We start from the raw sequence: 12,323 nt of genomic DNA on the forward strand, positions 1-12,323 counted from the left end.
TCTAAACTGACTATTTCTCCAATAGGTGCAATATCTCATACGCTACGGTATTCCTTGTTATTTCTCTATGTTTACCATTCAATTGTGATGGTTGAAGCTGCAGCTACGTTTGTTAGCTAATGTTCACTTATAATCCTAGCCTTTTGAATTCTGATAATTAGCTTGCATTGTTGGAAGGAACAACAAAAATAGTTGCAGCTAGCCCGGCTCGAACCACCTTCCGCATCCGTCAACAACAGTGTTATTGAGCTCTCTATGGCTAGAACATGCTTCAAGTAGAGGGTGACACTCCTCAATTGTATTCGAAATTAGATGCACAACGATGCTATAACATCAGGACATCAAATGTCCGAAAAGGCTAGGCCTTCATATTTCTGCCTCTCAAAGACTCAAACTTTGTCTAAACTCGATCAGATTGATAAATTGTGTGATTTTGCATGGTCATAGTAATCAAGAAACTATGCTGCACTTATTTAACGTCCCCGATTGTAGTTGATACTTGGAGTGAAAAAACTGATCGAGTCAAGCGGTGTCCCGGTCGTTGGTATTATGAAGTTTGATGCGCGCTCAGCCTCCGGATGACGGGGAAAGGGGCACCAGTTTTAGCTCCTAGAGTTGAGCTTCCCTCTTTTGTTTTGCATAGGGTTTTCGAGATATGCATCCAAAAGAAAACGACCAAAAACGTATTTAAGATCCCTGTCCAAAAAGAAATTTCAAGTATATATTTGGAGATTGTTTACGGTACATTAATGTACCTATACATCAAGTAGACTAGTTTAATACAAAGGTAGACCAATTCAGACTAGTCTACTTCTTCATGGAGCGAGTGAGTCTACCTTTATATCAAATCTACTCTAGTTGATGTATTGGTACATTAACGTACTGTAGAATTTTTCATATATTTGATCGACACGGTTATAAGATGAGTTAAATCCTTAGCTCCAAAGCACCCACAATTTTTATTGGTGTCATGTCGCGTGTCTCTAATACTCTTTTAACACTCCAGTATTTCTCGACACTCTCCGATAAGAGTCGAGATAATGTCTATTGACTTTGACTTTTTCAACACTTTGGAGGACATACCCTTGACACACGTGTGCCATAACAGACACTTATTTGACATTATTTGACTCTTTTTCGATTTAAAAAATGTATTATTTCATTATGTATGGCGATATGGACAAGGAAAACGCATATACATGTAAATCAAGTTTTTCTCTTTATAGATATATACTGAATTCCAACAATTCAGATCAAGCGGTTTTTAAAATCAACAAACTAGATTGCACTGTGTCATAATTCTATTTTTAAGTAAATTTTTGGATAATATCAATTTCTAAAAATCATTAAAAATAGTTCAGGTGTCTGTAAAATTATCACAAAATTCCTACGAACTTTTATCGACCTCTATTTTAATATTATGGGCACGAAAGATAAAGTTTGACAAATTAAAAAAAAAAAAAAAATTTTTAAAAGCTATAAGAGTTCAAAAATATAGAAATTCAAATAAAAATAGCTCAAAATTATTTTTCCTTTCAAAATTAGGAAACCAAATTTCCGAGATCTCACATGCTATTAATCAAGTCTGTGGATCCATTTTGACAAAAAACATGGGCAAGTACATTGGAATGCCTCTTCTACATTATAGGGTGACAAAACAAACTTATGTTGTTGTGGTTACAAGGTTCAGGGCAGGATAGTTAGATATAAAAATAGGGTTCTCAGTATGGTAGGGAGACTAACTTTGATCCAATCAATAAGCTCTATCATTCCTAGTTTCCTATACTATGCAAACCGCTAGAATTCCTTCCTTTAGTTGTACTGCTCTGGATAAATCGAGTCGTGAATTTTTATGGGTCAATACTACTGGGAAGAAGATGATTCATCTAGTTAATTAGGATCTTGTTTGCAAGCCCAAAGATTGTGGTGGTTTAGGTATTAAGAAAGACAATATGATGAACCGAGCCATGCTTGCAAAAGCTAGTAAGAGATTGTTGCATAATGATAGCGGATTGTAGGGTGAAGTTCATCATAAATATATCAAGCAGGAGTGTTTCCTTGATAACAACTATGAAGCTTCCATGGACTACTCTAGTACTTGGCGGAGTACTGTCTTTGGAGCTCAACTCCTCAAAACTGGTGGTATATGGCGCATTGGTGATGAGAATTCTATCAAGTTTTGGACCGACAAATAGCTACCTGGTGGTATTCTTTTGGATTATATTGATAATCAAAATACTCTTGATTTGCACCTTAAAGTTAATGATGTGTGGTCTAAATCTGGTTGGAATCTTGATTTTTGTCACTCTCATTTTGATGTTGAAAAGGCAGGTGCAGTTTATGGATATGGTCTTTGTTGACTGCTTCGTAGAACCCAAACCGGGGGCTAATGAGCTCAAAATGAGTTCTCAAAATTAACCTTATTGACAATTGTTAGTATATAGAAAGTAGGGATCGTTCTATCCGGGGATTGAGGGTGCTCATGTCATTTAAATGTCAAAGAAAAGAATATTAATCATAAGTATATAATATTTACAAGAATTTACAAAGAATAAAAAGGGGATTTCGAAATTTGTTATTAACTAAACTAATTATCTAATTAACTAATTATATTGACCAATGATACGCCCAAAATAGGCGCTCAACTTAACCCTGCAAGAATGTCAATTGTCAGTATAGAATAAGTAGGGATCGTTCTAGCTGGGAATTGAGGGTAACTTTATAATTCACACAAAAGAAAACAAAACTAAACTAACTAAAGCACAAAACAAATAACAAAACTAAACAAAACAAAAAAGTCAAATGCTAGAAAAGAGAGAAAAATATGGCAGGAAAGAAGGGGATAGAAAGGGGCTCTGCAATCCTAAACAAGAACAATATTTTGGGGTTTTTGGTTTTTAACGAAAATAAAAGATAATATAAAATAAAAACGATTTTTATTTTAGGTTTTGAGAAAATAAGATGGAGAACATGTTAGAGACTCGGAAATCCACCACTAATTATTTTCGAACAATGTTAAGTTAACCTAGATTCAATTACTAAGGTGTGAACATAAACCAACCAAGAAACAAGTCGGAGCAGATCATGTCCCTTATTAATATTTCCCTAATTACTTAGTCTACGTGAACGCACAATATCTAAGCCTATCAAACATGCAATCAAGGTATAGAACGCTATACTATCAACAACACATATAGTGTCAACATATTTGAAGCATTAAGATCTCATGGAAATGATTGATTATAGAGTTGCAGTCTAGTGTGGAACGCCTACCTAGCATGCTCTTCTAATTGTTTAAAACATCAGCTTTTGTCCAAAGTCTTGCATACTTGTGGATTAGAAAAGAAGACGATTAGATGAATTATTTTCTAAACCTAGCTCCAATTACATGCATAAATCCTATGTTTGCGACCATAAAACATACACACATAAAAGTTTTCAATCAAGCAGAAATAAACAACCAATTCACACCAAAGATCAAGAAACTAGATTTAAACAAACATATGTTCTACATAATTGGAGCTTCAAACCTTGCCCCTAACAAAAAGATAGTTAGTTACACATTGTTTTAAAAACCAAAATAGAACAAATAGAGAAAAAGAAGAAAAATATGGTGGCGGATGAATGAGAAAGAGAGATAGAAGAGAAGGTGAAAGGCGTGGTCCTCTTCAACGTGTGCAGAAGCTCAATATATATAGGAGAAGTGCAGCCCTAGTTTCCTTCTTCAACAATGCTTTGAAAACCTCCCCTAGTTACTTGAGGATTACTCTACTTGGTGCATAATTAAATGATTTTCAAGCCTTAATAATCTTTCAAGCTAATAAAAGTGTAAATGTTGCACATTATATTTGTTGCATTTTATGCTCCTATCAACCAATCAACCAAGAATCAAGATGAGATCGATGGATGTGAATGTATGATGAAGTTATCAACCTTTAACACGAATTCAAGACCACAAACCATAATTTCGAATCAAAATACATGCTTGAATGAAATCAATCAAGAACAAACCACGAACGCATGCATAAGTTCCTTAGTTAAATTAACTAGATGAACGCACCATAGTTAACCTCATTAAACATGTTATGCTAATGAGTGACCAATCCAATAACATCCATATTCAACGCATTAAACACTTAGAAAGTTTGATTGATTTTAGAAAGGCACACAAGTTAAAACGCAAATGGAGCATGCAATTCTCTTTGTTGAATTACCTAAATAATTATAGGTTTTCCACTTTAATTAACAAGACCTAGAACGCTAGCATCTTATCATGGATTCAATCATACAATTTTGAAACCTAAGTTGGTCATCAAAGAAATCGAAACATGAAAGGTGGGATTGAAGTACAAAATCAACAAACATTCAAGAACATATAAAGAATTCGAAAACTATAAATCTGAAAATCCTAAAACGAATTCATGCTTCAAGGTTATTGGAAACTAAACATCAAAACATATACTTTAATCTCACATAAAATCGCAACATCCAAAAAAATGCAAAAAGATAGAACGCTACACAATTTGATTGTTAAGTTACAAAATAAAGAAAACCGAAAACAAGGATTACGGTTCATGGCTACACTTTTAAAGATGCTTTAATGACGCAAGAAGGTCTTCAAAGGTGGTGGAGAACAATAAGGCTCATGGCAAGGATGGATGAATGGACGATGAACTTGCTTCAAGGCTTAAAGATCTTGAACACTTGGAGAGGCCGAAACTTAAGGGAGGTATTGCGATTTTGATTCAGGGTTTCATGATGATTTTGGCGTTGAATACTCCCCCTTATATATAGTGCACGGCCTAGGGTTTAATTCCCTAAGAAATCTCCATGTTTGCATCATCCGACCAATGAGAAAATTCTGTTTGAATTAGAGAACAAGTCACCTTTTTTTGGCAGAAATTCTTCAATGTACCTAGACCTAATTCGACCATCATGCATGTAGAATACAACCAAGAAACCTCCAATGATTTTTATTTTCTTTTATTTTCTTTCACTCCTGCAGCAGTATAGGAGTTTGCTCCTCTACTACTCTACAATACATTGGAGAACATGCCTATGAGGATGACAGTTTTCTACGTGAAATCCTCAAAATTCGAACGGTGTAAGTATTTCTTTTCTATTTCTTTGCTTCAATATTCTTTTTCTCTCTGCTAGTAATTATGTGGTAATATTTGTTTTTTTTTTTTTTTCAATTTACGCAAGTCTGATATTCTTTTTATAGTGATGCACCCACGTTTGCATTTTGCAAACAAGTCGGTGAAATTTATCACTTCAGCTGTACTTATGTTACAGTACGCACATATAAGATTCCGACATGTTCATTATGATTCGATCCATAGAATAGTTTCTTGGCGCAAAGCTTTCCAGTGTTTTCATGTTGGTCAGATAGATCTAAATGCATTGATAAATGGTGTTGAGAATGTAGCTATGCGGAATTCTCTAAAGAAGGGGTTTAAAATCTTTAATGTACAATCCACTGATCTTGGGTTACCTACATATTCTTCTGTGACTACGATGGCTGGGCCATTAGGTTTAGTTCAAGGACATGGAATGGCCCAATTCCTATTGCCAAATGGCACCTTGATTAAAGTCATTGAAGCTCTCTACGCTCCTAAGGCAAATCGAACCGTATTGAGCTTTAAAGATATAAGAGCCAACGGATTCCATGCGGAAAAGCATAATGAGAACGGAAATAGTTCCTTTGCATTACCTCTGATGACTGCGGACGAAAACGCATCTTAGAGAAGCTTATGTGTCAATCTAGTGGACTTTATGTCACTACAACTCGACCAATTGAATCCAATAATGTGATAAGAGAAGAGCTCTTGGATTCTGACACATATTGGCTTTGGCATGACAGACTAGGACACACTGGTCATGATATGATGATCCGTATACTAAAGACTTCACACAGACATCCATTCTTCAGAGTGAGAAGAAGCAAGAATCGAAAATTGCACTACTAGAATTTTTGCCTTTTACATCGGCCAAAAACCGATGTTAAAAAAAAAACCATCCGATGTCTTAGTGGGTGATGTTAAAGATCACGAACAAAAAGATATCGGTCAAAAACCGATGTCCAGATCAACAATAGACATCGAATAAGCTTATGGAACCGATGTAAAACAGTTATTATGATAACATATTAGTGTGTTTAGATATTGGTAAACCTTCATATTTTGGCATTTAATGCTTAATGAAGTATAGGTCCAATAGCATAAATATTCATTTTAACATCGTTCCTCATATTAGAAACGATGTTTATTATGGTATCAGACATCAGATTATTTTCATTTTGCCTGCCGTTTGTGAGGTTCACACATATTTTCCATATATCCTACTATTTAAGATTCAATCTTCATTCCTTAGTATATAATAAACGATGTGCATTATTATAATAAACATCGTTTCCTTTTATGGAGCGATGTCCATTTTACTATTAGACATCGTTTCCCAAATTGTAAATCGATGTCTATATTGATTCCGGACATCGTTTCTCAAATTGTGAATCGATGTCTGCATTGATTCCTGACATCGTTTCCGAAATTGTGAATCGATGTCCGCATTGATTCCAGACATCGTTTCCGAAATTGTGAATCGATGTCCGCATTGATTCCAGACATCGTTTCCTAAATTGTAAATCGATGTCCACATTGATTCCAGACATCGTTCCCTGCAGTTTACATCGACGTCGATTAGTTTTTTAAACATCGCTTCTTACTCAATACGTCGTTATCCATGAAAAATGAGACATCGATTTTAGTTTCGAAACTGATGTATTATCTCTTTCTGGACATCGTTTTGTAGTTTAACACTGATTTGAAACAGGTGTATATACATCATATCTTTTATATGAGATAATATCCAAGAAATTAATTATAGCTGCTAAAATGCTTGTAATCCACATTCAACAACATGACATTCTGAATTAATTGAATATGGGGCATTGCATTAATTTCTGTCGAACAGCAGAATTGTTAATAGTTTCAAAAATAGGCAAAAACACCCCAACCTACATCAAGGCTAGCCCAAAATAGACCATTGCAATAACTATATGCAGTTTAGTTCACCTGCAACTGTACAACGTTCTACTTCAAAATGATTCTAAAAAATCTAGCTAGCCTTACTCAAAATCACTTTGGTAGAGTCAGCATCTATAGGAAAGTCTGCAAATAGTCAGCTACTTCAATGCGGACCTTGTCAAGTTCCTCTTGGGTGTATACTTTATGAGTCTTCGCTGCCCACTTTGAATATATTCAATAGCATAAGTCATAATCAACGGGTAAACTAGGATCCCAGATCTTAACCTGAAAGATTGCTGAAAGAATTAATATAACTCTTTACAGGATAGACTCTTGTGAATGGAGTTGTATGGTAGAAGCAAATAAAAATGCGAAGCTCACTGTGCAGTCTGTGCTCCCACTGATGAAGAAACCTGCGTCTTCACGGTCACCCACTAGATCCCAAACTTCCCTCCTTGTTACACAATGTAGAGCAGTGATAGGGCCAGTATGGCCTCTAAGTACTAGAACATTGGTTTGGGTTTTCTTCTGTCCAGCTGCAGATAATTCTCTCTTACGAGATGTCCCATTTTCATTTGTAGCTTCATGACAAGAAATTATGGTGATGTATCGAAAAAACATAAAATGCAAGCAACTAATTTTAGCAACTGAACTACCTGGAGAGCCACCATCAGAAGTCCATTTGCGAACACGACTGAAAGAGTTTAATCTGGTTGAATTATCCCTACTGAACATGCTCTGAACCCAGCTCCTCCCAACACCGGAGGCCTCGGCAGGTTGCTGACTCTCAACTGCAGCATCTTTTGAACGTGGAGATGCTAATCCATGAGACATGGATTGGGCCTTGAAAGAACTGATTCCCCAGTAACCAATTCGTAGTTGTTGAACATGCGACAATAACCCCCTCAGCTTTATCTGAAAACCAGTGAAAAAGTTAAGGAACATCATCAGTTTATGAATTCAAGTGGAAAAGTGAAAGAAGAGGAAGGGGCAATAAAATAAAATAAAAAACACAAGGATACTACTGTAACTTGAGTAGAAACCAAAAGGAAACAAAATATTTACTTACAAATTGTGTGTATCCAATGTTGTTCTTCTCAGCTATTGTTTCAATCATGTACCATGCATCAAGATCAGGAAGTCCTAGTCCAGCCTTCATGATGATATAAACCAAATTTGTTATTATTAGTCTTTTATGCTCATATTACAAAAAGTAAAGGAAATAATTAAGAGGTGCCAGGAAAAGTATAAATAGAGAAGAAATACAGAACCATGTGTAATTCCACCAAAGATTGATCAGTCACCAAAGAGGCATAGTTGGCCGACCTGTAACAACAATAGATGATAACAGTAAGCAAATACTACTTTGCAACAGATAATATTTCACATGGCGCCCTAGAAGTTTCTTGTTTCTTGTGCACTAAGCAGGAGAGTAAATAATATTGTGGCATAGTGATCTAAATGACAACAAAAGAAAAAAAAAAACTTATATAGTATCCTTAGCTTCAATGGTACATTTTAATGTCAAAATTCTTAGTAACCAGATTCTTGATGTTTGTAAATAATGGTATTTTCCAATGTTTTCAAATGCGAAAGCGAAGGCGAAGGCGACCACCTAGAGCCTCGTGAGGCGAGTGCCTCAAGGCGTTGAGGTGACCGCCTTTCCCGTAATTATTATAATAATACACTACATTTATAAATAATATGAATATACTTAAATAAGGTTTCAAACAACACCCATATAGGAAAATCCAAAGAATCAAGCTACATTTTACACATTTCAAGAGTCAAGAAATCCCTAAATAACAAAAGTCAAGAAATAATTTCAATGGTTAAGAGCAGAGCAACTAAAACCGATTTGGGCAAAACCCCAAACCACATTCAATGCCAAGCTGATCAGCCACAAACAATCAAGAAATCCGTAATTTCAAGAATCCATATATCCCTATATTTCGATACTTCAAACCAGAAATTAAAGCCATATCACTAAAAAACTCACACCAAAGTCATGAAGAATCTGAGTTCTTTACCTCAATGAAGCAGTCATGGAAAAAGAGACGCAGCAACTGAGACAAGACATTCCTCTGCTGGTCGTTTAATTAGAATATCTTCCAAGTTACTTTTCTCCAGTTCATGTAGTGGCCTGATTACTGGGTCCTGCAACACAAGTATTTTAAGCACTACACAAATTAAGACCAAGACATTTCTGCTAATTTCTTCAGAGTACTTTTGCTAGCAGAGTTTAATATTGTACTCTAACCAAGAAGCACATGACCACATTTGACAGAGAAGTTTCAAGATAGTCGGACTAAGGGACTTGTCTTTCCAAGAAGCACATGACCACATTTGAAGAATCATAATAATGGCACTCAAAGAATAAGAAACAATGGGTCCAGGACATATAAGAAAATGAGAATTAGGATACTATAAAGTAGAAAGACTCAGGCTAAGTCTTCCAACAACCAAAGCATGCTCACCAAGGCCAAAAGAAGGAATAGTTGTTCATGCTTCTGTAAGATAAATAAATAAAAGCAATGAATAAAACTACTTCAAGAATACATGGTGACCAGCACAATAAATACTATTTTCAAGCCATATAATGAATTATTCACTGTTTTTCTGATTAGTCTTGGTTTTCCTAACAATCTACCCAAAAAAAAAAGAAGTGTATGGGGGTAGGAATTGACAGATATTGGGACCAAATTGTGTTGTGTCAATTTCAATTTATTTGGTTGAATAAACAAATCAAACATGACAAACTATGCAGTGGGGCAAGACCACCTTAAGGCTATGAACATTTAATCGCTATAATTTGCATTCTGTGCACCCAAAAGCCCGTCCAATTTATGAGATGTTTAAACTTCCAGACACAACATAAGTGTGCACTCATGCAATCACAAAATATCAGATAGATCATAGAACACAGGATTGAGTAGTCTAAAAGATAAATAGTCTAAAATTCTTACTTGTTTGAAGACCATTCCATTAGACAGTCAAAGTAGCTTTCCCAGAAACTGCAATGATAAAAAAAAATGATCAGTTTTTCTAGGAGGGGAGGAGAAGGGTTTTGGGGGGGGGGGGGGGGGGGGGGGGGGGGGTGTGGGGGTGAGAGACCGATAAACATTAGATAGAGAGTTCTCTAACATAAACAGTGAACCATCAGCCCACTTCGTAATTAACTAATAGGACAACTAAACTGTAGGGCAATTAGGATGAGATGGCAAATTTTAGATAAGTTTAGGTTTCATGTGCTGCTAGCATGTTTCTTATCAATAATATATCATTCATTTGTTCCTCTCACAATTCTTATATATCTTTGCACTGATGATCAATTCCAACAAAACCATTCGGTTTACTTAGTTACACCTGATATTATATAATAGTTCTGTAGCTCTGAACACCAAAGGAGACTGAAACTGTAATGACTTATTCCATGTTCTGCAACTGATCAACACATATAAGACCTTTTTTCTTTTTCTTTTTTCAATTTGAGGTTTGACCTAAGCATTAAAATTGATAATGTGATGGTCCAACAAGAAGAATTAACAACCGGTTTTTAAAACGGATAAGCAAAACTTATAGACCATCACAATCAGTTGTTTGAAGAAACTGGGGCCAAACGACTTGTAACAACATACCGTAATTCCTCCCAAATGGACAAAGATGTAAGATGACGCTGAACATAATCTGAAACATTATTTCCATCCTTCTTAAACATTTCAGCAGACACGTCAAGGGCATCTCTGATAGTCATCCAATCATTTCTGGACGTTGCACGACTGATAGCTGTTTTCAGCTGAAGTTAAACATAAGTTAGTGTCCAGATAAGAAATAATAGATTAACAAAAATTGCAGCTTATACTCAAAACTGTGTGTAGGACGAAACTGTTATCTAGTTTAAAATGGGAACAGGAAGTGTTTTTTCCTGAACTACAAAGTATTAACACTAGTAAAAAGAAATGATAAAATCGGTGAAGAACAATTGAAAACATAACTATGGCTTTTAATGTTGCAAAATCTCAAACTGTTATTATTCCAAAATCAGATCTCCTTTGAATATTGAGTTTGAATTTGTACCAGTTCCTTCACAGCGATAAATGGTTCTTCAGTCAACTGACAGTGCCATCCCTGAGAGCATACAAAACCACAATTGAAATTTCATAGCACAGTAAAAAATGAGGTTGTGGGATTCACCGTAGTGCTTTGGAATTATGAGCTGGGCGATTTTCTTGAGTGAGGAGCTGGGTAGGCGCTGAAGCAGAGGAACGCAGCCCAGAAACTCAATCACTGCAAAATGCAAATGAAACTCATCAAGCTTGAAACTTTAGCGCAGAATTCGATGAATTTAGGGCTTGGAATTTTGGCAAAACTTTAGCCCACGAAGTTTGAATCTTTTGGCAAAACTCACTAAGAGTGAGTAGCAACTAAGCAAGCCATGAAATCCAAATTGACACACTAACAGTGAAGGGAAGGTTTCCGACGAAGAGATCCAGGTCGGTTAAGAAACAGAGCAGTACCTCGACGAAGAGATCCAGAGGCTTCATGGACGGAGTTCTTAGGAAGCGTCCCAGCTTACGTTTGAGAGGATTTGACGGCAGCGGCCTTGGTGGCAACAGACTCTTCAACTTAGCCGCCGGCGAAGCCTTTGAATCCAAGGCCTTATAGTTAGATCTGAAGGCGGAGGCGCTTTTCTCCTTGGAGGCTGCATAGACTTCATCTTTGTCAATTCCAGAGAGAGACTGAGAGGCTTTTAGAGAGAGAAAGTGTGTGTGTGTGTCTGTGAGAGAGAGAGAGATGGCCGGGTGGCCAGTTTTGTTAGAGATAGTGAGTGAGGATGAAAATGGGCTGCTAGAGAGAGTGGGAAAACTGACTATGTGTGTGATGGGAACGAAAATTTTGGTGCCCGCGTACTGAAATTTTAAACTTAGTCATTTTCGCGTTTTTTTTTACTTTTAGAATTAAATTGTAGACATCAGTCAACAGTAAAAATTGATGTCAGTAATATACATAGAAATCGGTATTTGAGGAATCGATGTTAATGATATTTTTTACATCGCGTGAATTCCTCACCGATATAATTGTCATGATGTCTAAGGCCAAAATTCTAGTAGTGTTGATTCCATAGCAAGACCGCAACAATTGCAGCATCTGGCGTTGCAGCCGTTTTGGGGAGCCATAGGGCTACCCAAGTCCCATGTGATTCCATCAATGGTACGAACCATGAGCATGACGACATGGTTGTTCCTCCTAATGGCCATGACGCCATACATACTAATTCCCATGGCTCCAACACCATGA

General features: G+C 36.3%; 1 protein-coding gene across 6 annotated transcripts; it reads right to left on the minus strand.

Moving 5' to 3' along the window:
• Positions 1 to 6,924: 6,924 nt before the first annotated feature.
• On the minus strand, positions 6,925 to 11,873 carry LOC112192651 (DENN domain and WD repeat-containing protein SCD1). Of its 6 annotated transcripts, none has more exons than XM_040516288.1 (9): positions 11,543 to 11,873; positions 11,103 to 11,312; positions 10,664 to 10,821; positions 9,992 to 10,039; positions 9,055 to 9,182; positions 8,297 to 8,353; positions 8,095 to 8,178; positions 7,682 to 7,940; positions 6,925 to 7,561 (listed from the first exon to the last, which is right to left on the minus strand). In XM_040516288.1, the coding sequence occupies exons 5-9, from the start codon at positions 9,103 to 9,105 to the stop codon at positions 7,344 to 7,346; spliced, it is 669 nt and encodes a 222-aa protein (XP_040372222.1). In that variant the 5' UTR covers positions 9,106 to 9,182; positions 9,992 to 10,039; positions 10,664 to 10,821; positions 11,103 to 11,312; positions 11,543 to 11,873; the 3' UTR covers positions 6,925 to 7,343. The 6 variants fall into 6 exon arrangements, with proteins under 6 accessions (XP_040372222.1, XP_040372221.1, XP_040372220.1 ...); XM_040516287.1 differs by having other exon boundaries at positions 6,925 to 7,606; XM_040516286.1 differs by having other exon boundaries at positions 6,925 to 7,310; positions 7,407 to 7,940.
• Between the last annotated feature and the right edge of the window lie 450 nt (positions 11,874 to 12,323).

This window comes from Rosa chinensis, chromosome 3 (assembly GCF_002994745.2).
Source record: "Rosa chinensis cultivar Old Blush chromosome 3, RchiOBHm-V2, whole genome shotgun sequence".
Taxonomy (NCBI): domain Eukaryota; kingdom Viridiplantae; phylum Streptophyta; class Magnoliopsida; order Rosales; family Rosaceae; genus Rosa; species Rosa chinensis.

Bases quoted from the DNA above. Each gene is read 5' to 3' on its own strand.
- LOC112192651 (XM_040516284.1), bottom strand. From the start codon at position 9,105: ATGTCTTGTCTCAGTTGCTGCGTCTCTTTTTCCATGACTGCTTCATTG. The intron at 8,354-9,054 runs TAAAGAACTCAG...TATTGTTGTTAC, and splicing joins CCATGACTGCTTCATTGAGG to AGGTCGGCCAACTATGCCTC. The intron at 8,179-8,296 runs GTTCTGTATTTC...ATCATCATGAAG, and splicing joins CTTTGGTGGAATTACACATG to GCTGGACTAGGACTTCCTGA.